Source organism: Littorina saxatilis, linkage group LG8, assembly GCF_037325665.1.
Source record: "Littorina saxatilis isolate snail1 linkage group LG8, US_GU_Lsax_2.0, whole genome shotgun sequence".
NCBI lineage: Eukaryota > Metazoa > Mollusca > Gastropoda > Littorinimorpha > Littorinidae > Littorina > Littorina saxatilis.
The window spans coordinates 14,778,086-14,805,585 of NC_090252.1; the positions used below are offsets into that span (position 1 = coordinate 14,778,086).

General features: G+C 42.9%; 4 protein-coding genes across 4 annotated transcripts in view; 2 read left to right on the forward strand and 2 right to left on the reverse strand.

Moving 5' to 3' along the window:
* The window catches only part of LOC138974523 (pleckstrin homology-like domain family B member 1), a 504,261-nt gene that overhangs the window by 25,726 nt on the left and 451,035 nt on the right, over positions 1-27,500 (forward strand). The window lies entirely within an intron of this gene.
* On the forward strand, positions 2,075-11,415 carry LOC138972873 (pleckstrin homology-like domain family B member 1; the record flags this gene model as incomplete). The annotated part of the gene is given in 2 exon segments (XM_070345543.1): positions 2,075-2,278; positions 4,063-11,415. Coding segments are annotated over 2 exon segments (444 nt in total), but the record flags the coding sequence as incomplete, so codon positions are not given.
* On the reverse strand, positions 14,343-21,248 carry LOC138972879 (uncharacterized). Its single transcript, XM_070345549.1, has 3 exons — positions 21,128-21,248; positions 20,133-20,153; positions 14,343-14,723 (listed from the first exon to the last, which is right to left on the reverse strand). The coding sequence occupies exons 1-3, from the start codon at positions 21,171-21,173 to the stop codon at positions 14,383-14,385; spliced, it is 408 nt and encodes a 135-aa protein (XP_070201650.1). The 5' UTR covers positions 21,174-21,248; the 3' UTR covers positions 14,343-14,382.
* The window catches only part of LOC138972872 (uncharacterized), a 12,439-nt gene continuing 12,128 nt past the window's right edge, over positions 27,190-27,500 (reverse strand). The window contains exon 5 of the mRNA XM_070345542.1: positions 27,190-27,500. This exon is cut by the window's right edge and continues 1,188 nt beyond it. The gene's annotated coding sequence lies outside the window, so the exon portion shown is untranslated.

Genomic DNA, 27,500 nt, shown 5'->3' on the forward strand with positions numbered 1-27,500 from the left:
CTGTCCGCTCAAAATTGGCGCTGACATTATTGACAATGGGAAATACAGAAAAATCCCCGCCTTACTGCTCATTCAATACACACACAAACAACACTGACCTGCAGTTTGGACAGGGTGCGTCCGAAGGCTTTGCGCTCACAGACGTACTTTCTGGTCTCCTCAAACATCCACTCGCAGGCGGCCGTGCCCATGGTTGCAATCAACAGACGCTCCTGAGGAAGCTCCTGGTAACCATACCAACAACACTTTATTCATCATTCTCAGCAAATTATCTCTCCTTTTGCCTTGCTTGTGTCCTCACAGCGAGCTACTTGACAATGTGTCTGATAAGTTTATTTTCTGTGTTATAAGTGTGTTTGTCTGTGTGTCCACTTAAAAGACCGCTGGGTCAAAGGTCAGTGCAGGTAATGTTTTGTTTTGTTAGAAATACAGTATAATGTTTCTTCTTCTTCTTCTTCTTCTTCTTCAGCGTTCCAGAATTTTCTGGTTACGTGTGAGCTCGTTTGCCCATTTGGGTTCCCCACACTATACTCTGAGAGCATAGTCAGCTCACTCCGCTTTCGTTGAGTAGGCATGCTGGGTATGTTCGTATTTTCATAACCCACCGAACTCCGACATGGATTACAGGATCTTTTCCGTTCGCACTTGGTCTTGTGCTTGCGTGTACACACGGGGGTGTTCGGACACCAAGGAGAGTCTGCACACAAAGTTGACTCTGAGAAATAAATCTCTCGCCGAACGTAGGGACGAACTCACGCTGACAGCGGCCAACTGGATACAAATCCAGCGCGCTACCGACTGAGCTATATCTCCGCCCCGAGGAGACCATATCAACTTTCCTAAGAAATAATGTTGTGTATCTGATGTTTACCACGTCCTGAATAACTTTACAAACCATGACGCTGCACCAACTTTCCAGCTGTACTTGTATTGCTGGTGTAATTGATATTCTTACACAACTCTGCTTGCAACAGAATGATACTGTATATTAAAAAAAAAACATAATAAAAAAGAAACAAACAGGGGGCCCGGTAGCTCAGTTGGTAGAGCACTGGACTTGTGATCGGAAGGTCGCAGGTTCGAATTCGGGCCGGGACGGACACGGGTCAACTTTATGTGCAGACCCAGAGACGGAAGCCATGTCCCACCCCCGTGTCATCACAATGGCACGTAAAAGACCTTGGTCATTCTGCCAAAAGTGCAGGCGGCTGAATACACCTAAACACGCAGACACCTGGGTAGCGCGACTCCGTTGCTGCTAGCTTTCCACTGGGAGGAAGCGACCCGAATTTCCCAGCGATGGGACAATAAAGTAATGAAAATGAAAAATGAAAATGAAATGAAATTTTACGATATGTCATCATTCACTGTTTTTAGCTACGGCCTTTTTCATTAGGGTGTGATAACTCATGTTTTTGCTCGAGTTTCATGTAGGGGAAAAAAAAGTTACTTAGGACACTGTCCAGCGAACGACGAAGAAGAAGAAGGACACTGTCCTAACAATTTTATTTGTACAGTAAGACCTCCCAAAATCTGAGAAAACAAGGTCTTAAAAAGGAGGGAGTCTTAAATCGGTTTTTTTTAAAAGGGTGTTCCACTGTTTTGTTTTTGGGGTATTCAGACCCGGGAACCCATACGATGTCGCCTGTACGCATGATCGAATAGAATACGATCAGTACGGTCAGTTGAAAAAAGATAAGAAAGATTCCTAGACTGCTTCACATCCCGAAACCGATCCAGTACTTTGACACATACAAGCATGATCAGTTTTTGTCAGTATACACTGCAGGAAGCCTTTGATTTAAATGTATTGGTAAACTTAATTAACGGTGCGCTGGACAGGTGTCAAGCATAGATGTTCACAAACCGTGCGGAGTCCGCTCATTTTTCTGAAAATACACCACGGTTTTTTTGAGTGCTAAACAGGGGTTCCCAGGTCTGGGTATCGTTTCATCTCACGTTTTCTCTCCATCAGGCTGAGAAAATCATGTTTTAAAAAGGAGGGAGTCTTAAAATGGGTTTTTTTTAAAAGGGGATTCCACTATATTGTTTCCTCTTGTTTGTTCTCCACCAGGCTCGTCCCCTCACCCGATTCCTGCCCAACACTAGCACGGACTTTGACCTGCGTCAGCACATCGAGCGTAGCGGCCACCACCTGGACATGTGTCCCCACGTCATCGTCACCACCCACTCGTGTCGCGGCGTCCTGCAGAAGATGGGCGGCCGTATCAAGACGTGGAAGAAACGATGGTTCGTCTTTGACCGCATGAAGAGAAAGGTGGGTTCTTCTTCTTGGTTAATCTTTACCGGATCACGCTTTGGACTACAAAGTCCACCCTACACAGTCCACCCTACGTACGGTGTGTCTGGAAACACCTCCACGCAGAGGGGTTTTGCGGCCAGCGAAGCAAAGATAAAGAGGAAACATTTTCTCTGCTCGCGCGGCAGCAAGCACTATGTCCCTGGACTGAGTCCGGATGATGTGGGTCGTGTACGACCCATACTTTCTAAAGAAGGATTCAACGTAAGACGTATGGGTCGTACACAAACCATGCCATCCGAACAGGGATAAACTCTTTATCGCCTGTTTGCAGAGTATGGGTCGTACACGACCCACGCCATCCTAATGGGAATAAACACTGTAAAATGTCTTCTTTAATTAGATATGGGTCGTCTACGACCCACAGCATCCGGGCTGTGTAGTTCAAATGATGTTTGTTTGTTTGTTTAACGCCCAGCCGACCACGAAGAGCCATATCAGGGCGGTGCTGCTTTGACATATAACGTGCGCCACACACAAGACAGAAGTCGCAGCACAGGCTTCATGTCTCACCCAGTCACATTATTCTGACACCGGACCAACCAGTCCTAGCACTAACCCCATAATGCCAGACGCCAGGCGGAGCAGCCACTAGATTGCCAATTTTAAAGTCTTAGGTATGACCCGGCCAGGGTTCGAACCCACGACCTCCCGATCACGGGGCGGACGCCTTACCACTAGGCCAACCGTGCCGGTCTCAAATGATGTCATCGTTTGTTTGTTTGTTTACAAAGATTATCCTTTAAAGATTGGTCGATAGGAAGGTTCTATGGTGTTTGAGAATTACATGAAGTCTCAATCCTAAACACCCAATAGTTTCACAGATACAGACGCTTTTGTGAAACTCCAACGTTCACTCATGTTTTTGCTCTAGTGGATTTTTACATTTATGACCGCTTTTACCCCGCCATCCAGGCAGCATACGTCGATTTTGGGAGAAGCATGCTGGGTATTTTCATGTTTCTATAACCCACCGAACTCTGACGTAGATTACAGGATCTTTTCCGTGCGCTCTTGGTCTTGTGTTTGCGTGTACACACGAAGGGGGATGAATACATCAACTGTACCAGTATACAGGTGCCTGTGGGAGTAGATGCATAGTAAGAACACTCTAAATATGAAGCCTTCATATCCAGGGTGAATTTTTCCATTTGAATAATAAGGCCAGCAACAATATATGTTGGTACGTGACCAAAAACAATGGGGTCGGAAAGTTTTTTGTTTTGTGTTTTTTTGTGTGTTTTTAGGATTTAGACGAGTTTTAAGAAGATTACTTCCCTTAGTATGGGTATGGTTCGCAAAATGTGCCAAAAGTTAATTTTCTTTTTGAGAAGTGAAAAAAAAAGTTTTAGGGTCGGCGGGAAAAAATAGTGTCGGTCAGGTTACCCAAAACCAACATTTTGTTTGTTTGTTGCCTATCGTGAGTTGTGTGTGTTTGCAGGTGATGTACTTCAGTGAATAACGTGAGTTGTGTGTGTTTGCAGGTGATGTACTTCAGTGAATAACGTGAGTTGTGTGTGTTTGCAGGTGATGTACTTCAGTGAATAACGTGAGTTGTGTGTGTTTGCAGGTGATGTACTTCAGTGAATAACGTGAGTTGTGTGTGTTTGCAGGTGATGTACTTCAGTGAATAACGTGAGTTGTGTGTGTTTGCAGGTGATGTACTTCAGTGAATAACGTGAGTTGTGTGTGTTTGCAGTTGATGTACTTCAGTGAATAATGTGAGTTGTGTGTTTTTGCAGGTGATGTACTTCACGGACAAGACGGAGAGCAAGCTGAAGGGCTTGGTGTGTTTCCAGGCCATCGAGGAAGTCTACGTGGATCACCTGCGCACAGTCAAAAGCCCCAACCCCAAGCTCACCTTTTGCATGAAGACTTTTGACCGCACGTACTTCCTGGTGGCCCCCACCCCCGAGACTATGAGCATCTGGATAGACGTTCTCTTCACAGGGGCTGAGGGGTATCAGCAGTACTATTCTTGATGTGTCCGGGGACTTGATCATGCGGTGATAGTTGCGTCTGACATGTGCCTGAGGATTTATCTGTGAAGCGGCGATCACTGTTTGATGAAATGTTTTTATCGGCGTTGCGCCTGCTGGTGTTGCGTACACGTCAGTGACTGGGACCTACAAGTTGGAGGAACTTCACTACCTCCTGTTGAGTTCGGGGATACGTACGTTCCTGCAAAGAAGTTCCACCATCGAGAACCCAAAGATTTGTGTGTGTGTGGGGGGCTCTGTTTCTTCCAAGAAATGCTATTGTCAAGAACGCAAAGGTTTGTGTGTGTACATTCGTGCTGAGAGTGCCCGAGGGTGGTTGTAACATGTGACCCTCCACCACGGAATGAGTCGCATGTCACCTTTGCATGATTTTCATATTTTTACATTTTCCTAAAGAGTTTTTTATGCTCTATCCAGTGGTGAAAACCGTTTTAGAAAAGAGCGAAAACAGTTTATAAGCCTGTGACTAAGGTGACCCTCACACTGTTACCAGACACTCACCGGACTTATATTAAGCCTAGCGCAGAACCGCGCGAGGTGACATGCGACTCATTTCGTGGTGGAAGGTCACATATGTGGGACTGTTGGAGTACAAAACCTACACACTGGAAGAGAAATTCTTGGTCTGCTGAGAAAACAAATCTGCAAAGGTTTTAATCATCGTATACCAAAGGATTTCGGCCATGTCTGCAACGCTTGCGGTATATCTGCCTTTGGATTCAAGTTCTGTGCATGACGACGATGAATTCTTCAAGTGACAGAAGTTTTATCCAAAGGTTTTAGGTTGTGTGCAAAGCTGCTTTTATTGTTTGTAGATGAGTGACAGGAGTACCAAAGCTTCACACTGGACTGGTAGATTGTTGCTTGATAGATTGTTGCTTCTGCTGGTGTGCTGCTGTTACAAAGCTGAAGATTTCGCAATGTGTTGGATGGTTTGTGCTTTAAGCAGCAGCTCTAAACTTGGCGAGATGAAGCTACGTTTCTGCACGGAAATTGTTTTATTTCCAATGATGTCGGCAAATTGGAAGGACATTACTTGGAAGTGACGATGACTGGAGCAGATTTTGATGCAGACTTCATTTGAAGGTGTTCTCAAGCTGGTTCTGAAGGATTTTAGTGACGCATGTTAGGCTTTCGATGTCTGTTCTGCTTGTAGGGGCAGTCAGATGGTGCCAGCTTTTGTTTCGAGAACTGTTTTACGAATGCTGCTAGGTGTAGCCCTGTAACCGTGACACATGCTGCTGTTGAGACAAAGAGTGCACACATTTGGAATGACCTCGCTTACAAAACCAGTGAGATATTTCACAGACAGCTCTGGAAGCTGTGCTGTAGTGAGTTATGTGTTTGAATTCTTTTGTTAGATCAGTTTTGACAATGTTGCTTCTTCCGGTAGCTTGTTCTGCACATTTACCATCTGTGTTTGCACAGTGGATGTCAAGGTCAAGTACAGGACTTGACCTTGACAGGAAGTAGATGTTTAAAGATAAAGATAAGATAAGATAAAATTGCAGGTGTCTCAGGCCGCGAGGCCTATATCTGATCTTTTGACCAGTACTATTGACTATCCTAACTTTGATATAGCCTAGTGTAACGATCTTTTGATCGTGCCTTATTGTTTAGACTTTTCTTCCGGTGGCGTATATATTATAAGGTGTTGACTGTTTAAATACTATAATGATAATATTATTCATGATTGCAGACTAGAATGGAATCATTTAAGAGCATTCATGGTTTTTCTTGTTAATGTTAGAGAAAGGCGTTCTCTGCTGCAGAAAATTTCTCATTTTGGTCCAGCCTGCAGAGCAAGGGCAGTAACAGTCACAGTAAACCCTCCATATGTTCTGCTGCAGTTACTCCCCTTGAAGTCTACATGAAGCACAGCACATTCAAGAATTTAGTGTGATTTTTAAGGGGTATTTTATTTTAAAGGGCTTTTCATGCGGCTTACAACATGTTGAGGGTTCTAGCCAAATAGAGTAAAACTCAATCTATCCTGAACTAAGAGCAGATGACGCTTTGTCACATGCGATGGCCAATCTTATTTTTCTGCGAACTGAGTTTGTTCTGGCAGTGCCTGTATGTTAGAGACTGTGAAGATAACTATTTACCAGTCAGGCAGTTTCTTTGAGATGAGGGGCTTCAGGAAAAAGCAGTTTTACAGATTGTATCAATCATTTACCCGAGTGCCTGTGCAAGCGAACGAAGAAGAAGATGAAGAAGAAGATAAATAATTGTTTTACATTGTATTTGTAGAAACGGAAATGCTTCATGAACATGTCAGCACTGTGAAATGTCTGCTAGATACAAAATGTTTTTAAGGATGACAAACACATGTGTGCAAAGCAGAGGTTGTCATCTAAATGATCTTTGATTTAAATATTTTGATTAAGATTGAAAGCGTGTTTAGTACCTACAGGGTGGATGAGTAATGGTCAACACGGTTGTCCTGAAAACAAATGCACACTGTTTTTTTTGTTATGTTTAATCTGCCAATGCTACTGCTCACTGCAGCTGTTGTGTTAAATCTGCCAATGCTACTGCTCACTGCAGCTGTTGTGTTCTTGCGTCAAGATCTGCATCGCAAAAGATGTGTACCTACATGTGTAGCTATCTTGATATTGCAGAACCTAAGTAACATGTCAGTTAATAATTCTTGTTTTGTTGCAGTATTTACTTGGTGTTTTTTTAGGCCTAAAAAAAAAAAAATAGGTGTGGTTACGGTAACCCGACCTACCCTATTTTTAGGGGCCGACCCAATGACTTTTTATTACATCTGTCAAAAAAAACCAAAAAAAAACAACCCGAGTGCAGAAAACGCAATGAAAGCGAAAGCGCTCGAGTCGCACACTTATTTCCCTGTCAAGTAGGTTTAATTTGTACACATTAAAAAAAAAAGTTTAAAAAGAAAAAGTGATTGCCTACCTTCCTACCCTATTTGTGTTGGCTATGTTACCGCAACCACACCTATTTTTTGGGGGGGCCTTAGTCATAAGCCATGCAAGTTGGAATTGTAGCTTGATATTTGATTGACATTGATACCTCAAAATTGTTTTGTGTGAATCGGTGAATATCTGTTTTGGTTTCAAGTGGACAGCTGCTGAGATGAATGCACCCAATAAGCTGCCCCACTGTTTTATCTGTCGTTTTATTTTTCTTCTAAACGACGTTAAACACCAAATAAAGAAAGAAAGATTTTTCTTCTATAGAATCTGTCTGTACGATGAGACCTGTCAGTTTTGCAGTAAGTTGAATTTCTCTCAAAATTGGTAAAGTTTACAAGAATGTGCATCTTGGGTGACTGATATTGCATCGAAAAAGATTGACACAATGTTGGTGGTTTCATTATACCTGTAAATTTTGATTCTTCGGTAGGATCAACTCAGCACTTTATTATTTTTCTTCTGAAGTACAGCATTTTATTGTCATTAGGTTTTGCAAAAGTTAACAGCATCCCTTTGCTAAAATTTGTTTTGCAGAAACAACAACAATAACTATATATATATATATATGAAGTCTTATATCGCGCGCGTATCTCCAGACTCGGACTCAAGGCGCAGGGATCTATTTATGCCGTGTGAGATGGAATTTTTTACACAATACATCACGCATTCACATCGACCAGCAGATCGCAGCCACTTTGGCGCATATCCTACTTTTCACGGCCTATTATTCCAAGTCACACAGGTATTTTGGTGGACATTTTTTTTATCTATGCCCATACACTTTTGCCAGGAAAGACCCTTTTGTCAATCGTGGGATCTTTAACGTGCACACCCCAATGTAGTGTACACGAAAGGACCTCGGTTTTTCGTCTCATCCGAAAGACTAGCTGACAGTAAATGTTGATATTGAGTAACCACTTACTGAATGGCTGTGCACATAGATTGTCATATTTCATCAACAGAAGATTTCTTAAAGAGCCGTATTTGGACTGGTCAAGCAGTCACATTAATTTTTCAACAACTAAAAGCACCCCCCGCGGGCTGGGGGGAAGAATTTACCCGATGCTCCCCAGCATGTCGTAAGAGGCGACTAACGGATTCTGTTTCTCCTTTTACCCTTGTTAAGTGTTTCTTGTATAGAATATAGTCAATGTTTGTAAAGATTTTAGTCAAGCAGTATGTAAGAAATGTTAAGTCCTTTGTACTGGAAACTTGCATTCTCCCAGTAAGGTCATATATTGTACTACGTTGCAACCCCCTGGAGCAATTTTTTGATTAGTGCTTTTGTGAACAAGAAACAATTAACAAGTGGCTCTATCCCATCCCCCCCCTCCCTTTCCCCGTCGCGATATAACCTTGAACGGTTGAAAACGACGTTAAACACAAATAAAGAAAGAAAGAAAGAACAACTAAAAGCGTTGATGAAATTCAGGTTGAACATCTTCAGTGTCAAATTAGGGATACAGTAGAACCCCTCACAACGACCCCCCTCTCTAAGGACTACCCCGCCACAACGACCCTTTTTTTTTTAACCGATGTGTTTCCTTATATAGTTGTCACCAGTGTAGCGACCACCCCGCTCTAACGTCTAAGGACCGACCTAACAGCTTGTGTAACGACTTTGTCAGACAAAGCCAAGACTCAGTCAGCGTAACGCATCACTGACAAACCGGTTATAACCAGTTATAACCGTCTTGCGTAAGCAAAGGCACTAATTAACCGCTGAGAGGTGTGATGGTTGGGTGGGCTGAGTAAACATCACAAACCAATCATCGAGAAAACAAACTCACGTGACCAACACACACCGTTCAATTCAGTCAGAATAGACAGTCTTTGGACAGAAGAGCAGTGGAGATCGACATGGCGTCTACAAAGAAAAGAAAATATTTAACTCTCGAGAATCGAGTGAATGTTGTGAACAGACACAAAAAGGGAGAAACTGCCATCGCGATTGCAAAAAGTCTTGATGTTGGAAAATCGCAAATTCAAAGAATTATCCAACTCCAAGAAAACATTCTGAAAAAGGTGGGGAAGTGGTGACAAGGCAGTGAACGCACTCACCATGCACTGACATCATACGAAAGCAGCCACACAAACACAGCACAGAGGCAGAGGCAGGTGTGCAGATGCTTTGTGAGAATAAGCGTTGAAAACCAGTTTGAATAAAAAAAACAGCAGATAGAGCCGCATGTCATAATCATTCTTCTTGTCTGGCTTTATTGACTGCATGCCGATCTTGTGGCAGTGACTTTTCACTCTTCAGTCGGACTGTACACAAACCGCTCTCACTCTCCCTCACTGACTACCCTAAGCGCTGACAACTGATGTTTGGAAGAGTACACCTCTCTATTTCTCTCCAATGCTCTTCCTGCTGACTTCAGTGACACCGGACACCCCACTGAGTTTAGCCAGCTACCCCCCCCCCCCCCCCCCCTCTCTCTCTCCCCCCTGCCATGTACTGTTTGGTGCTGTGGCCAGAGAGGTGTCACCGGCTAATTGAGGCCAGCTGCACTGTTCACTCAGAGCAAAACTAGTTGACTGTGTCTAACTTTTGACAAAGCAACACAACTGAAGGGTTCACAGATTAGGTAACCGACTCACTGGTCAAGGCTGCAGGGAAACGAGAGTATCTTTTCAATGAAAGAGGTTACACACAGATACGCGATGCTGAGAACGGTGGCCGATTTTTCACTCTCTTTCTCGGAGGGCCTTCATCATTGCAGGGACTGCTGTAAAGAAATGCTTGCTCAGAAACTAACTCTTTTTGCATTGAAACATGCACCAGAACTGGTGGACACCATCGACAATGTCAAACATGAAATCGAAGCAGTTTGCTTGAGGAAACGGTCGTCAGCAACTCAAACTTCTCTGTTTTCTTTTTTTAAGAAAATCTGAGGTGACTTTCTTTGTGGCCCCGCCCCCTCCCTCTGTAAGGACCCCCCTCCATAAGGACCGATTTTTGTCAACATTTTCAAGGTCGCTAGAGAGGGGTTCTACTGTACAATTTTACAACAGACTTAAAAAAAAAAGAGCCAAAATAGTAGTCTGAACAGCCAAAGGGAAGCAACTTTGTAGAGTGACAAGGCCAATGACAGACTTACTTCCCTTGACATAAAGATTGCCCTTTTCTTGTGACCGCAGGAAAAAATTAAATAGATTTAAAAAAAGAAAGAAAATAAATAGATAAGGAAAAAAATAAAAAATGTTACTGTTAACTTAGTCATAGCAATGCGAGTCCTAGTCCTACGCTGGCTGTTTATATTAATTTTTATTGTTGTTTAACCTGTGAAGTACGTGTGCACTTTTTTGTTTTCCGTAACATTTATGTAAGTGTCTGTGTGTGTTGATTGATTTTTGAAATGTTCAGATTCTTATTTGCTAATCTAAACAGTAAAATCGGGTGAAGACGCTTCCTGAAATGTTGAGGAATCCTGATTTTTATTTTAATTTTATTTTTTTAACCTTTTTGGAAGACTTTTCACTCTTTTTTTAAGTTTGTTTGTATCTCTATTGTTTTCGCTGTTTACGGTTGTTTATAAATTTATGGCTGATTGTATATATATATATATTTGCTTTAGTGCATTGCTCCATTTTTTTGTGACAAGATACACACATCCCAAAACAATGAGAGATTTAACAAAGAAACAATGTACAACAGGCAGAGCCAAATTATGCAGCTGATGTGATACACAATTGGATTATGTTTTGTAAATTTTTGCACACAAAAAATGTCACTTATTTTATTCATTATTAATCTGTATAGCATAGAGGTTGATGGTATTTTGACTCGATATTTATAATGTTGGGTGTGCATTGCAAAAGTGCTCATTTTTAATCATTGTCAGAAATGCCACAGCTAGGCATTTTTCTGTTGATGTTTGCGTTTTGTGAAAGTGTTCATCAGGCTATATATTATATATATATTGTTTGCTTTAATATCAACAGAAATATACACACAATTTGATATATATATATGCATAGGATATGTTAGAGATGGTTCTTTCAGTTCTGACACGAGTCAAAGGAAGTCAAGAATTCACTTACATTTGCAAGGTTGGTTGGTTTAACTGTGCTCAGAAATTTACACTCAGAAATTTTGTACGAAAGAGGATATTATACAAGTGAAATAAATTATATGAAAACATTTCCAAAAGTTCCTTCTTGATTGTATTGTATCTGTTGAATAGATGGTTTCAACGTCAGCATTAACAAGTGCATTTTTACAATCTTTAGATTGTAATGAATCATTACTCTTTCCTTCAAGTTCAAGCCATTTTCATACACACACACACACTTTCAATCTCTGTCTATCTCTGTCTCTCTGCAAATCACACACACACACTTTCCATCTCTGTCTATCTCTGTCTCTGCAAATCACACACACACACTTTCCATCTCTGTCTATCTCTGCCTCTCTGCAAATCATATACACACACTTTCAATCTCTGTCTATCTCTGTCTCTCTGCAAATCACATACACACACTTTCAATCTCTGTCTATCTCTGTCTCTGCAAATCACATACACACACTTTCAATCTCTGTCTATCTCTGTCTCTGCAAATCACACACACACACATTTTCAATCTCTGTCTATCTCTGTCTCTCTGCAAATCACATACACACACTTTCAATCTCTGTCTATCTCTGCCTCTCTGCAAATCATATACACACACTTTCAATCTCTGTCTATCTCTGTCTCTCTGCAAATCACATACACACACTTTCAATCTCTGTCTATCTCTGTCTCTGCAAATCACACACACACACATTTTCAATCTCTGTCTATCTCTGTCTCTCTGCAAATCACATACACACACTTTCAATCTGTCTCTCTCTGCAAATCACACACACACACACACACACACACACTCTCTCTCTCTCTCTCTCTCTCTCTCTCTCTCTCTCTCTCTCTCTCTCTCTCTCTCTCTCTCTCTCTCTCTCTCTCTCTCTCTCTCTCACCCGCACACACACACACAAGCTTTCAAGTCTCTGCGGAAATAAATTAGAGTTAAAACACAATACACCACTGGTAAGACCAGGCACACAACCTGCCACAAACAAGCCCTAGTATAAACACTAGCAACTAACGTCACTTCTTGCGCTAAAAGCACATGATGCCAGGCAGCAGACCAAACATGGACAAGCCACAGGACAAGTTGTCATTGTATAACTGTCATATACTGTTCAAAAAAAGAAACGCATAGCTTGTAATATTTGGTTAATTTAGTTATATGGCTACAAGGATATCCACCAAACTGCAGAAAATGTTTATCTGGTCGTCGACCTTTCGTCCATTGCCACAAGTGAGCTCTGCACGTGACGCATGCGTTATCAGTGGCTACAATGTCAAAATTGCTCATTTGGCATGACCACTCGTCATACTTCAGTGTAATCTCGTGAAACTCGGGGAATATTGAGCTCTCACCATGTCTTCCAAAACCCATAAAAGCGGATTGTTCGCCACAAAGAAATCAGACGACAATTCAGCGACGAAAGATGGCCCGATTGAGCAGAGAAGACCGCCAAATTGCATTGGGTCGTTTACAAGCAGGCCAAAGTCAAAGTGCAATCGCCAGGCACTTCCACGTGTCCCAGAGCACCATCAGTAGACTGTGGGTCAGGTTTCAAGCCACTGGCTCCGTTGCTGACTTGCCACGAGCGGGAAGACCAAGGGCGACAACTGCTGCTCACGACCGCTTCATACGGCTCCGCCACCTCCGGAATCGTTTCCTGTCGGCCTCATCTTCTGTCCAGGCTCTCCCCGGGCCACACCGATTATCGGACCAGACCGTGCGGAACCGCCTGCATGAAGCTGGTTTGAGAGCTCGCAGACCTCACAGAGGAGCTGTCCTCACCCGCCGCCATCGCCAGAACCGAGTGCAGTGGGGCAACCAGCACCTTCGCTGGACCGTCCGGAATCACTGGAGACACGTGTGGTTCAGCGACGAGTCCTACTTCCTGCTCCAGCGACATGATGGTCGGAGGAGGGTCTACCGGAGAGTAAACGAACGTTACGCGCCCAACTGTGTGGATGAGGCACCCGTTCATGGTGGTGGAGGCGTCATGGTGTGGGGGGCGATCAATACCGCTGGAAGGAGCACCCTGGTGCACGTCCAAGGGCGCATAACTGCCCAGCGATACGTGGAGGAAATTCTGCGCCCACACGCCCTTCCTCTTCTGGCTGACCAGGATGCCATATTCCAGCAGGACAACGCTCGCCCGCACACAGCACGACTCACCACCCAGTTCCTCACCGACCACCATGTCCAGGTGCTTCCCTGGCCATCCATGTCGCCAGACATGAACCCGATAGAACACCTCTGGGATGAATTGGACAGACGTGTGCGCAGGCGAGAAGAAGCGCCGGCAAATCACCGCGATCTATTGCAGGCACTTCAGGAGGAGTGGGACACCATCCCACAGCAAGATATCCGGCATCTGATCCAGTCCATGCCCAGAAGGTGCCGGGCAGTTGTTGCTGCTCAAGGCAGTCACACCCCCTACTGACTTGACAGCCTCGGCACCCAATCGTATTGATTGACTGATTGATTTGAAGATGCAAATGAACTGTGTGTGCATTCAACTGTGTCCATACCAAATTTCAAACAAATAATCTAAATATTGGATTTTCTGTTAATTTTTTCGAAAAATAAAACAAATTTGGCAAGTAGCAACTATGCGTTTCTTTTTTTGAACAGTATATGTTGTGCCCACTTCAGATCACTACGATGTAAAGGTACTTGGTCGCAAGTATTTGTTCTGTGGCTTCAGAAAAGGAAAAATCGGCTGGTGTGAACACTTATTCTTTACCTTTTGTCTGTGTAAACTCTCTCTCTCTCTCCCTCTCTGTCTGTCTTTCTCTGGCTACACATACACACGCGCGCGCGCGCGTGTGTGTGTGTGTGATCCCACTAGTTAGAAACACTAGTCTCACGTCACCAGAAGCTAAGGGTTTTCGTGTGAACCGAGTTCACACGCTCGCACGCACGCACCCCCCCCCCCCCCCCACACACACACACACACACACACACACACCGCTTACATTTTGCTCAGTCCATAGCCTCTCTCTCGTCTATTTCTTTTTTTTTTTGTCGTGTCAATTTACAAACAATAAAGTGATCACCACAGACACGCGGATGTTTCCCCGGAATACATGTGAGAGAATCGCGCAGAGCCGTCTGATACGAAGTCGGTGCCCAGTACATGGGAGGGTGGCGGAGGGTGGATAACCACGACCTCCACGCTGGGTTCCTCTGCCTCCACCGAATCACTCTTCACAGTCACGACGGAGGCCTTGGGGACCTTCACAGGCTTGGGGATTTCTGGCTGTGGGGTACTCCTGCACTTCTTGATGCAGAGGGCGATGATGATGATGAGAAAAATGAGCGCCCCGAGGCCGCCTCCGATGTACGTGTAGAGGTTAGAGCTGCCGCCGTCATCGTCTCCACTTCTGCCTACCTCTGGCAAAACACAAGAGTCCATGTTTGTCAAAAATGAGATTTTGATGCCATCATATTTAGGGGTGCGTATCGCTAGCGCTACGTGTCATTTGTGCTACGTGTCATTTGTCCTACGTATCATTTGTGCTACGTGCCGCTATCGCTACGTTGATTAGTGCTACAAATAATTTGTCTATGAGTCACTATCATTCGTTCATTATCACTACGTGTCGACAGCACTACATCTTTTAGCGCTACGTGTCATTATCGCTACGTGTCAATACCACTACTTACTGACGACTCTCTTTATATTTAGTCAAGTTTTGACTAAATATTTTAACATCGAGGGGGAATCGAAACGAGGGTCGTGGTGTATGTGCGTGTGTGCGTGTGTGTGTGTGTCTGTGTGTGTGTGTGTGTAGAGCGATTCAGACTAAACTACTGGACCGATCTTTATGAAATTTGACATGAGAGTTCCTGGGTATGAAATCCCCGAACGTTTTTTTCATTTTTTTGATAAATGTCTTTGATGACGTCATATCCGGCTTTTCGTGAAAGTTGAGGCGGCACTGTCACGCCCTCATTTTTCAACCAAATTGGTTGAAATTTTGGTCAAGTACTCTTCGACGAAGCCCGGGGTTCGGTATTGCATTTCAGCTTGGTGGCTTAAAAATTAATTAATGACTTTGGTCATTAAAAATCTGAAAATTGTAAAAAAAATTAAAAATTTATAAAACGATCCAAATTTACGTTTATCTTATTCTCCATCATTTGCTGATTCCAAAAACATATCAATATGTTATATTTGGATTAAAAACAAGCTCTGAAAATTAAATATATAAAAATTATTATCAAATTTTTTTTTTCGAAATCAATTTAAAAACACTTTCATCGTATTCCTTGTCGGTTCCTGATTCCAAAAATATATAGATATGATATGTTTGGATTAAAAACACGCTCAGAAAGTTAAAACGAAGAGAGGTACAGAAAAGCGTGCTATCCTTCTTAGCGCAACGAATACCCCGCTCTTCTTGTCAATTCCACGGGCACTGCCTTTGCCACGGGCGGTGGAGTGACGATGCTACGAGTATACGGTCTTGCTGCGTTCAGTTTCATTCTGTGAGTTCGACAGCTACTTGACTAAATATTGTATTTTCGCCTTACGCGACTTGTTCTCTCTCTTTCTCTCACTCCTTCTGGTTTGTGTGTGTATATGTATGTGTGTGTGTGTGTGTATATGTATGTGTGTGTGTGTGTATGTGCTAGTGTGTATGTGTGTGTGTTTGTGTGTTTGTGTGAGTGTGTGTATGTGTATGTGTGTATGTGTGTGTGTGTGTGTGTCTCTCTCTCTCTCTGTCTCTCTCTCTCTCTCTCTCTCTCTCTCTCTCTCTCTCTCTCTCTCTCTCTCTCTCTCTCTCTCGTTATGTTATGTTAGTTTGTATAATTTGTTTGTGTTAGTGTGTTTAGTCTGTTAATCGTTTGTTTGTTCGGTTGTTTGCTTTTTATATTTAGTCAAGTTTTGACTAAATATTTTAACATCGAGGGGGAATCGAAACGAGGGTCGTGGTGTATGTGCGTCTGTCTGTCTGTGTGTGTGTGTGTGTAGAGCGATTCAGACTAAACTACTGGACCGATCTTTATGAAATTTGACATGAGAGTTCCTGGGTATGAAATCCCCGAACGTTTTTTTCATTTTTTTGATAAATGTCTTTGATGACGTCATATCCGGCTTTTCGTGAAAGTTGAGGCGGCACTGTCACGCCCTCATTTTTCAACCAAATTGGTTGAAATTTTGGTCAAGTACTCTTCGACGAAGCCCGGGGTTCGGTATTGCATTTCAGCTTGGTGGCTTAAAAATTAATTAATGACTTTGGTCATTAAAAATCTGAAAATTGTAAAAAAAAATAAAAATTTATAAAACGATCCAAATTTACGTTTACCTTATTCTCCATCATTTGCTGATTCCAAAAACATATAAATATGTTATATTCGGATTAAAAACAAGCTCTGAAAATTAAATATATAAAAATTATTATCAAATTTTTTTTTTCGAAATCAATTTAAAAACACTTTCATCTTATTCCTTGTCGGTTCCTGATTCCAAAAATATATAGATATGATATGTTTGCATTAAAAACACGCTCAGAAAGTTAAAACGAAGAGAGGTACAGAAAAGCGTGCTATCCTTCTCAGCGCAACGAATACCCCGCTCTTCTTGTCAATTCCACGTGCACTGCCTTTGCCACGGGCGGTGGAGTGACGATGCTACGAGTATACGGTCTTGCTGCGTTGCGTTGCGTTCAGTTTCATTCTGTGAGTTCGACAGCTACTTGACTAAATATTGTATTTTCGCCTTACGCGACTTGTTATTACTTCTTTGATTCATATTCTAACATTTTTTAAACGTATTATCATTAGATTAAACCCTCCCATGGGCGAGGGCTGGATGTAAAAAAGCACCTGTGCCCTCGTTAATAAAGAATTTCGTCTCGTCTCTCGTCTCTCTCTCTCTCTCTCTCTCTCTCTCTCTCTCTCTCTCTCTCTCTCTCTCTCTCTCTCTCTCTCTCTCTCTCTCTCTCTCTCTCTCCATTACACACGACGCACACGCACAAACGCATACGTACACACGGTATCGTACACACAAACTCACACACAGAAAAACATCCGTGTATGTATATACGGTATCATGCGAGAGAGGGAGAGAGGTAGAGAGGGGGGAGAGAAGACAGAAAGACAGATGGAGAGAGAGAGAGGGTGAGGGGAGCGGGAGAGACAAGGGATTTAAAAGAGCGATTGAAAGGTGCAGAGAGAGAGAGAGAACTCAGAATGGTTTATCATACTAAGGCCACAGACTCAAAACCACGGGGGATGGGGGAATAACAAAATAACAAAATAATAAATACACACCAACAACAACCATGAAATAAATACGTGGTGAAAAAAGAGAGAGATAGAGACAGAGAGACAGACGGAGACAGACAGACATACAGATTCGACAGACAGCCATGCAGACAATACACACACACACACACACACAAACACACACACACACACACACACACACACACACACACACACACACACACACACACACACACACACACACACACACACACAAAGGGAAGTGTCTGCTGTTTGAACATGTAGTATAGTGCTATCGACACATGGCGTTATCGACACGTAGCGCTACAGTACTTTGGTTTTTCAAAAATAGTGATATCGACACGTAGTTATATTGAGACGTAGTGATAATGGTATGTGTGAATTGTGGCAATAGCACTACGTGCCGATAGCACTACTGTTTTTGGCAATTTGTGTCGATAGCACTACAGAAAATAGCGCAAACGATACGTAGCACAAATGACACGTAGCGCTAGCGGGACGCACCGATAATTAGCGCACTAGCCCGCATTTTGTCGTCTGTACATTTTGCGTTTCTGGAATGTTTAGTTTCTTAGTTCTGAAAAAATCAGTCCATTTAAACAAATTTAAGTTCTCCAAAAACAACGGCAGAATACAGCAACTGACGAAGATATGACCTCACAACGCGTCTACCGTTTTCCTCTGTGCGTGTGACAAACTCGAACTTCCGATGGCTGATCATAGTAAATGCGTGTTTCAAAAGAGTCAGTAGAGAGAAGGAAAAAAAAGAATCCATAACATAAATACACACAAAGCATCCAAATATTAACAATCATACGCATACAAGCGCGAGCGCAAGTACGAAGTATTCGATTAATTACACCCCCGGTATAGGGGTGTGTATAGGATTCGGTCGATGTGTTTGTTTGTTTGTTTGTTTGTGTGTTTGTGTTCGCATATAGATCTCAAGAATGAACGGACCGATCGTCACCAAACTTGATGAACAGGTTCTATACATTCCTGAGACGGTCCTTACCAAAATTGGGACCAGTCAAACACACGGTTAAGGAGTTATTGGTGGATTAAGATTCTACAAGGACTTATAGAGGGACATAATAATGGTCAAAGGGAAATAACCTTCTCAGTTGGTGGCAGTGAGAATGGTAAGGACGGGGGTGTTTTTCCTACCTCGGAGGAATTTCTTGTTTATTCTATTTTGATGTGGGCTGGCATTTTTGACTTGAATCTGTCGCACGGAAAAGCATACATAACACAGCAAGCCCCCTGTGCTGTGATTTGCCGATGTTTTTAACAAACCCGAGTCTCAAGAAAACCTGGGCAGAGCAAAGTAAGTCCACTTATTTATTTTTATTTTTATTAATTGAACCACCATTTTTGAAAGAAAGTAAAGCAAGAAATGCAGAATGCATGCAAACGCTTACCTGCAGTTAAACTTTCATCGAGAATGCCTTTGTTTTAAATATATAGATCGGAACAGAAAAACGCATTGGGTGGTATTAAGAGAGACAGAGAGAGTGTTTTCCTTTCAGACTTATTAACATTTGATAAAAGCATCCTTTGTCTTTGAAAAAGACCCCAAATTTTCTTAAAAGTAAATGATTTCGCAGCAGACATCTACACTACCCGTCATAAAAAAAGGTAGGCTCTATACATTTAGCTGTAGATCTTCGTGATGAGGCCAGTTATGTCTTTTGTTTTGTTTTTTTACCTCAGTTTTGATATTTAGCCATGATATTTGACACATGCTTTTGCAATTGTGTTAACAATACTCATGTCAAATTTAAAAGCAATACAACGAGCCATTACAAAACAACAGGGTTTTTACCCACATAGCCCACACAAAAATGACGCCAAAACAGGCCTTTTACCGCTTCTGACGAGGCTGACACCAGTCTTCTTCAAAATGGCAAAACAACACTGCTAGGCACAACAGCTGAACCAAATAAATGAGTATGTGTAGAACATGAGTTGTTCTTCCATTGCGATCAAAAACGGGGTCAATCTTGATTTTTTTGATTTTGTGTGTGCATTTTAGTGTCTGCAAGTTTGCTTTTGCGAAATTGATTTTGGGGGGTGTCCTAGGTCTTTGGTCCACTGCATAAGCACTAGTTCATGAAAAATGAAACCGTGGGTCTTTATTTCAATCGGTAGGGGAATGAAGTACCTTTCTGGCATTATACCTGGTTTTAATATAAGTGGCCTTTAACATCGAACGCAGAAGAAGAAGAAGAATATAAGTGGCCGCACCACAAAGATCTACAGCTAAATGTATCTGCCTATTTTTTGTTATGACGGATATTGTGGATGTAAATCTGTGCGATTAATTCAGCAAATAGATACATTCCCACAATGCAAAAGGAGCAGCGTCGCTGTTGGCTCTTGGGATAGGTAAATGATTGTGGAACACAGGAAGGAAGGTATAAGAAATCACCTTTTTTCCCCATAAAAAAACGAATCAATCAATCAATCAATCAATGGGGAAAGAGGAACGCCCTGGGAATGAAGAAGCATCAAAATAGTTGTCTAATGGCAGAAGGTTTCACCTACCTAAGCCGAACGAGGAGGAATCTGCAACAAAGAGAATGATTGAGGTAATCGTTATAAACTCTTATCCTGCATTATAGTGTGTGTGTGTGTGTGTGTGTGTGTGTGTGTGTGTGTGTGTGTGTGTGTGTGTGTGTGTGTGTGTGTGTGTGCGCGTGTGTGTGTGTGTGTGCGTGTGTGTGCGTGCGTGTGTGTGTGTCTGTGTGTGTGTGTGTGTGTGTGTGTGTGTGTGTGTGTCTGTGTGTGTGTGTGTATTTGTGTGTGAAGGCTTAGACATATAGACAGACAGACAGGGACGCTCGGTCGCATGCTTCGATTTTTTTTCTAGATCACAAGACGATCGACCCCTTCTGAAATTCAGTTCACCCTTCCCCCCACTCCGCCCCGCCATCCCCCATATTCTGTTTTAAACGAAGGTACAGAAGAAGAAAAAAAACACACACACACACACGTGGTTCATAAACGTGAATATTCGACACTCCTGTGCAAGTCTGCACTAAGCAAGATTACTGCTAACCTAATACAACCCACCCATCCCCCATCCCACATGATCACACAAGACTGACGATAAGGTACGTACGAGTGCACACGGCACCAACACGGCAGATGCACGATGGGGAAGCTGTTGCAAGGTACAACATTTTGCATACGAAGAGAACTGTTTTGGCTGTGTATTGAAACCGAGTAGAAATCGTATTGAAAAGCAATACTTGCGACTGAAATTTGATTCATACCGGCTGTAAGCTTTATAACTGCATGGCAGACTGTTCATTTGGTTAATTTGTGGTGCTGTTCCTGAATTTGGCTTACGATTCCACGAAGGCGATATTGACTGCACTTACCAGTCAAGTTTGCTTTATGCTGTCACGACCAACACAGATCTAGACAACGCGCAACGCAAAACTGACAAACAAACAAACTATGCAGAACTGACGGATCAACGACTCGGACTGCAAAACAAGTTTCTAAATAAACTGTGGAAGCAAAGCCGTAACTACCTTGTGCTGTTACATTTGTCGTTATACTTGCCGATGAATTCGCCATTGTCAATGAAAACCGAGATATTAGATAGATTCACAGACTTTGGTCCATTGATAGATTCGTGTGTTTCCCTTCTTCTCGCACAGTGGGTAGCTTCCCCTGAAAACTAAGGTAAGTCACTCTGGACGACAACGCTATTTTGGTGTGCAAAATAAATCTAGGTGATGGCAGGCACTTTCCAGAATGATGTAGCTGGGTCCATGCCTTCGTTGCGATATGATGAAAACAGCCGTGGTTCTAACGAAAATATCGGCACTTTCAACTCGCGTTATCTTCAAATATACTCGGACAAGAACAAGAAAATGTGACTAGTTTGCAAAACAAATTCCAGAGCCTTTTTATTATTTTTTTGCGAGGCGGCCTTGGGCAGATACGACGGTTTTAGTCAACCAAATAAATAGATCTAACACGCGCGTTGTTGGGCTTTTCAATGGCGTTTTGTAGACTGCGAATGTTGTGTTTACAAATCGCTTTGGGGGCACCATTCAATCTTTACCAGACAAACAAAAAAAACATGGATCGAAAACTAAGAAGCTGGACTGCAAGTTGTTGACGGACTTCTAAAAATCTTGCAGGTTTTTAATGCAAGTATGACTCAAACATTGCCTAATTTCAAGCAAGTGTAGATTACAGAGCACCAAAGGAATGCAATAGTGTGTGTGTGTGATTGTGATTGTGTGTGTGTGATTGTGATTGTGTGTGTGTGTGTGTGATTGTGTGTGTGTGTGTGATTGTGTGTGTGTGTGTATGTGTGTGTGTGTGTGTGTGTGTGTGTATGTGTGTGTGTGTGCATGTGTGTGTGTGTGTGTGTGTGAGAGTGATTTGGTAACTGCTGTTGCAACGTGCACACTGTAGCGTACAATCGGGGCCGAATATGTGTAAAAGGTACATTTGCTGGGGAAGGGGGTGGCGATTCTTTTCAATTAATATCCATCACTGAGAGGCTGTTGTTAACAGTGCATAGAAAACATCGACCGGGTGCGGAATGTCTTGAATGATATCTCCAATTACACTAACAGGCTTTCATTTGAAACGTATCGGTGAGGATCGTAGATTGACGTCTATCCAAAGCCTCTTTGAGGCCTTAATACGACTTTTGCAGGAGTCAATCCACGACCAGCATCTCGAAGTTACAAATGGAAGCTTATCCATGTGTATGTCCTCGTCCATTCTGTTTGAACACATCTTTATAATTTTATTTTGTTTAGTGTTTGCGATTTTCAACTCCATTGCTCTGCTAGATCTCTCTTCGCACTGTGTTCGCCCGTCAAGCTTTTGCACTAGCAACCAAAGCATTTGGGATCAACCCCTTTGCCGGGCAGAGCAACATCTGCATGAGCGTCTGCCTCCTTTTCGATTTTTTTCCGGCGTAAAATTGGCATTTGTGTTGGCACCAAACTAAGGTAGTAACTTCAGTCTATCACATATTACCTTGGGTACGCACGATGGCGGGTATCACGCTAGGTTTAGGTTAAGTGCGTCCCGGGACCCCCTCCACACATTTCATGTTCGTGTTTTCGGCTTCTAGTGCGTATAGGACGCCGACACGCGCACTAGGGAGCCTTTTCAAGTGTCCACTCAGGTCACGAGGACATATTTGGCTCACGTAAGTGTAGCCTATGCGATCGTAACTTTGTCTGTCTGTGCGTGCGTGCGTGCGTCTGTGCGTGTGTATGTCTGTGGTAGAAACTCTAACATTTGAAGACGTCACATTACATTGACGTCACATTATGACGTAAGAGGGTTAGACGTCACGCGAAGGAAGTACTGAAAGTCTCGGTCATTATTATTTTGAGCGCGCCGAGACTAGTTGGCAGTCGTGTCCTTGTAAGTAGGCTACATGCAGACAGACAGATCTAGATCTAGTGTCTCGCTTTCTTGCACAGTTTCACCTATGCTCTTACTGTGTGTGTGTGTGTGTGTGTGTGTGTGTGTGTGTGTGTGTGTGTGTGTGTGTGTGTGTGTGTGACGGAGTGATTGAGTTTGTGTTACTGTTTGTCGATTTCTTACGTGAGCCTTGATGGCTTCGCCTCTTGTTATATGAGGAAATGCTATGCTTCGACAATTGTAAAACAAGTCGCGTGAAGCGATATAACAACATTTAGTCAATCTGTAGGCATGCAACTAAAGAATCAAGTTCAAAAACAAATCGTCGCCCAGACTACATTCAGATAGTCTGGGCTAACCATATCCGAAGTACACGTTCTTGGATTAGCTTACTCTTACTGACTCAGCCATACGGAATAATGTAACAAGAAAAAGGGAATATTGAGAAGAGAAAAACATAACGGTGGACTTTCTATTGGTGACTAGATATTGACAGATTAACTACATATGTGCAAATGTATGTGAAAAGATACAAACTACATTTGAGATTTGTACCAGAACAAATTTAAAAGTCTGCTACCGTACAATTTATGTGGGGCCGACAACAAGTTATTTGTGCAAAGTTTTCTTCGCGCTGTCTGTAGAACCTTCGCAAAGTCTTCTTATCTTTTCCTTTGTTTTTATATTCTTTTTTTATGCGATACTTCCTGGGACAGTAGGGGCGACCACCCCCAACCAGGCGCGTTCACAGGTGGCGGATAGTGTGATGGCCTTCAGATATGGAGGTTAGCTGCGAAATAAGCCAGGCTTGCCAGGACGAATAAGCAGTCGCGGACCAACTGGCGGTGCTTCCAACAGGAGGGGGCGGGGTAACAGGTGGCACTGTTACACTCAAGAAATACCCCAGGTGTCCAATGACGGGAGCATCATGCGAACAAGAGCCGCATTTTAAGTTCTAGCCCTGGGGAAGGTCACCTCAGATAAACAAACCAGCCAGCTATGGCCAAATAGCCGGGTAGACTGGACTCGACAGCCCTGTAAAGCCACCAGTCCAGGAGAAGGATCACTCCGATATAAAAACACGCTGAAGCCGGATGAGCTGGGCCATGTATGGCGCATAACGACAGCTCAACGCATCAACGCTCATATGACAGACGACAACGGAATGCGATACTTGACTAATTGCACACTCAAAATACACACACAAAACAAAACAATAACTACGCCGAATGTTAATGAAATTGAAAGTAATTCGTCAAACACATGTAGAAGTTATTTGTTTTTGAGGGGCCATCCTGTACATGCCTACTATGTTGCAGCACCACAAAAAAAAACAACAACAACAGCACAACGCCCACAGACACGGAATCCAGTTCACCAAGCACTTTGGTCATCGGCCTGGGTGTGGCAGGAGGTGTGTGTGTCGCCATGGCAGCAGTTGGTTCTGGAGTTTACTTTAGGAAACGTAGGCCAGAAGGTCAACAGAAAGCCCCTCTAGAGAACGCCCCTCCAGCCAACATCCCTCTAGCCAACATCCCTCTAGCCAACATCCCTCCAGACAACATCCCTGTAGACAACATCCCTCCAGACAACGGTCCTCGGGTAGCTGGGCTATCCACGGACCAGACTGTTCCTACCACTCCTGTCGCTGAGCTTGACGAGTCCAGTGTCGCAGGTTCAGAGGCCAGCGAAGCCAGCGAAGCCGCGGAGGACACTGCATCAGAAGTGTCCGAAGTGTGAAGTGTTGCCTCATCAAGTCTCCGTTTTCAATTGCCATCAGTTAACCGTGGACTATGAAACAATAGGGAGATTCAAAGGACAGCACGTTTCGTTTTGCAGCTCGTTTCGTTTGGTGAATGAGTCACCCCGCGAAACGGAACGTGAAACGAGACGGCATAGGCCGCAGACAAGATTTAGATGTATTCACGTTTCGTTTCGGAATGAAGGAAGGGCGATAAATCTTCAAGTGAAATTATCACGTCTGTCCTCGATCAGAATGGGAAAAAAAAACCTAGGAGGTGGTCCAGAATCGGGCATACTTTGATTATTTTCAGTCCAAATAAATCACACAGACTTTGTTTATACAAAATCACATACGAAGCCAGAATAAAAATTCGATGCGATGACCTACTTCTGCTTCGCCATTTGCTTTCTTCACCATGAAGTTGGATAAATGTACCAGGATCAGCACCCTTCAAAATATTTCAGTTCACAACAGTTGTCTACCTCCAATGAACACATTCTCAGCGCTGAAAGACTGTGAAAGGGTTGATGAATCTAGCAATGCATAAAATGGCCAACAAATAAAACTGTTAGTGTGCAAAAATACTCACAAAAGTTGACGAAATATTGTTCGTTTTTTGGGGGTGGAAAACGTGACTGCGTTTTGACGTTCCACGTTCCGTTTCAGTTGACCTTCACCTTTCCAGCGAGAGACCCCCGAAATGATGACGTTTACCACAACTTCAAAACGAAACGTCCCGACGTTTCGTTTATTAGATCTCCCTAGTATTGAGGAGAAGACAGAAGCATCAAACATCAAAACTCTTCCCTCGAAATGTATGTCCATTAAAAACACATACGTGACCCTCCACCACGAAATGAGTCGCATGTCACCTCGCGCGGTTCTGCGCTAGGCTTAATATGAGTCCGGGGAGTGTCTGGTAACAGTGTGAGAGTCACCTTAGTCAAACAGTTTTCGCTCTTTTCTAAAACGGTTTTCACCACTGGATAGAGCATAACAAACTCTTTAGGAACATGTAAAAATATGAAAATCATGCAAAGGTGACATGCGACTCATTCCGTGGTGGAGGGTCACATTATTACAAACTTTGATTTCCATCACGGTAGATTTTCCTCAGTGACATGTGAGTGTGGATCCCAGAGACGTGAAGACAATGATTCCTTAAGTTCACGATGCCCCACAATTAGTAGCTCAGTCTCGTGGCGATATAACCTTCGTGGTTGAAAACGACGTTAAACACCAAATAAAGAAAGAAAGAAAGAAAGTAGTTCAGTTGAGGAATGTAAAAAACAAAATAGCCAAACGTAGACACAATTGTAATACTTGTGGGCGTTCATTGGCTAAGTTTCTACCATAGAAGCAATATCTTTGAAAATACATGACCAGCGTTTTGCAAACAAGGCTGATGGTGTTATCATTACCGGTTAGTAATCCGAGCGATAAAGAGGTGTCCGAATAGTGACATGTAGCAAAAGGTCTTGATGAGTTTCGTTCAATAAATGTGAGAAACAAAATATTGAATCATACACATTTGAAAAAAAAAGAATCATATGTATGAAATAAATACCACTAATGAGTATGTGCCACAGTTAATCATGCCATCTCTTTTTTTTTCTTTTTACATTTAGTCAAGTTTTAACATAGAGGGGGAATCGAGACGAGGGTCGTGGTGTATGTGTGTGTGTGTGTGTGTGTGTCTGTCTGTCTGTCTGTCTGTCTGTGCTTATCAGCATCATTGCTAATATATTGTCATGTGCGAGATTCAGACAGAAAGGTTTTTAAAACAAGAGCTTGAAGACGGAACAGTAGTTAAAAAACATCAATGGAAATTCTGAAAGAAAGTGACTTTTACTGCATGTTGTTCGCAAACATAGCGTCATTCAAAATTCCCTTGAACATATTAGGTCGTATAATTTGTGTGTGCTTCGGGGCTATATGTATTGGATGCTTTGATATTAACTTCTTCTTCTTCTTCTTCTAGACTCCCACGTTCACTCATGTTTTTAGCACGAGTGGATATTTACGCGTTTGACCGTTTTTACCCCGCCAGTCAGACAGCACACGCCGATTTCGGGGGAGGCATGCGGGGTATTTTCGTGAATATACATTGTATAACCCACCGAACTCTGACATGCATTACAGGATCTTTTCCGTGAACACTTGGTCTTGTGCTTGCGTGTACACACAAAGGGGGATAAGTCACTAGCAGGTCTGCACGTATAAGTTGACCTGGGAGATCGGAAAAATCTCCACTCTTAACCCACCAGGCGGCAGCGACCGGGATTCGAACTCACGACCTCCCGATCAGGAGGTCGACGTCTTACCACCACGCCACTGCGCACGTCGCTTTGGTCTTAACAAAACTATACACACAATTGATAGATATGCCTGCGAGAAATGTCAAAGACAACTCTTTCATTTCACACCAACGACAACAGAAGTCAATAATTCACAAGTTGGTTGTTTTAATGGTAGTCAAAAATGTACGATCAGAAATAATGAACGAAAGAGGATATCAATAATGGAAATAAAACTCCCTCCGTCTACATTGTGTTAACTCTACCCTCTCCCCGTCTATTTTTGTTTCTTTCAAACTTTTTATCGTGTAAATTTGCAAACAATAAAATGACCACAAAAGCAACACTGAGTCTCGCCCGGTATACATGTACGAAAAACGCTCAGCGTCGTCCGATACGGAGTCGCCGCAACATACAGTGAACCCCCCCTTTTAAGACATCTGAAAGTCTGAGAAAATCAGG

Coding starts and splice junctions, on each gene's coding strand:
- LOC138972879 (XM_070345549.1), bottom strand. CDS start 21,173: ATGGCGAATTCATCGGCAAGTATAACGACAAATGTAACAGCACAAG. Junction 20,154..21,127: donor GACAAATGTAACAGCACAAG/GTAGTTACGGCT, acceptor TCTTTGTTGCAG/ATTCCTCCTCGTTCGGCTTA. Junction 14,724..20,132: donor TTCCTCCTCGTTCGGCTTAG/GTAGGTGAAACC, acceptor GTGTTTTGCCAG/AGGTAGGCAGAAGTGGAGAC.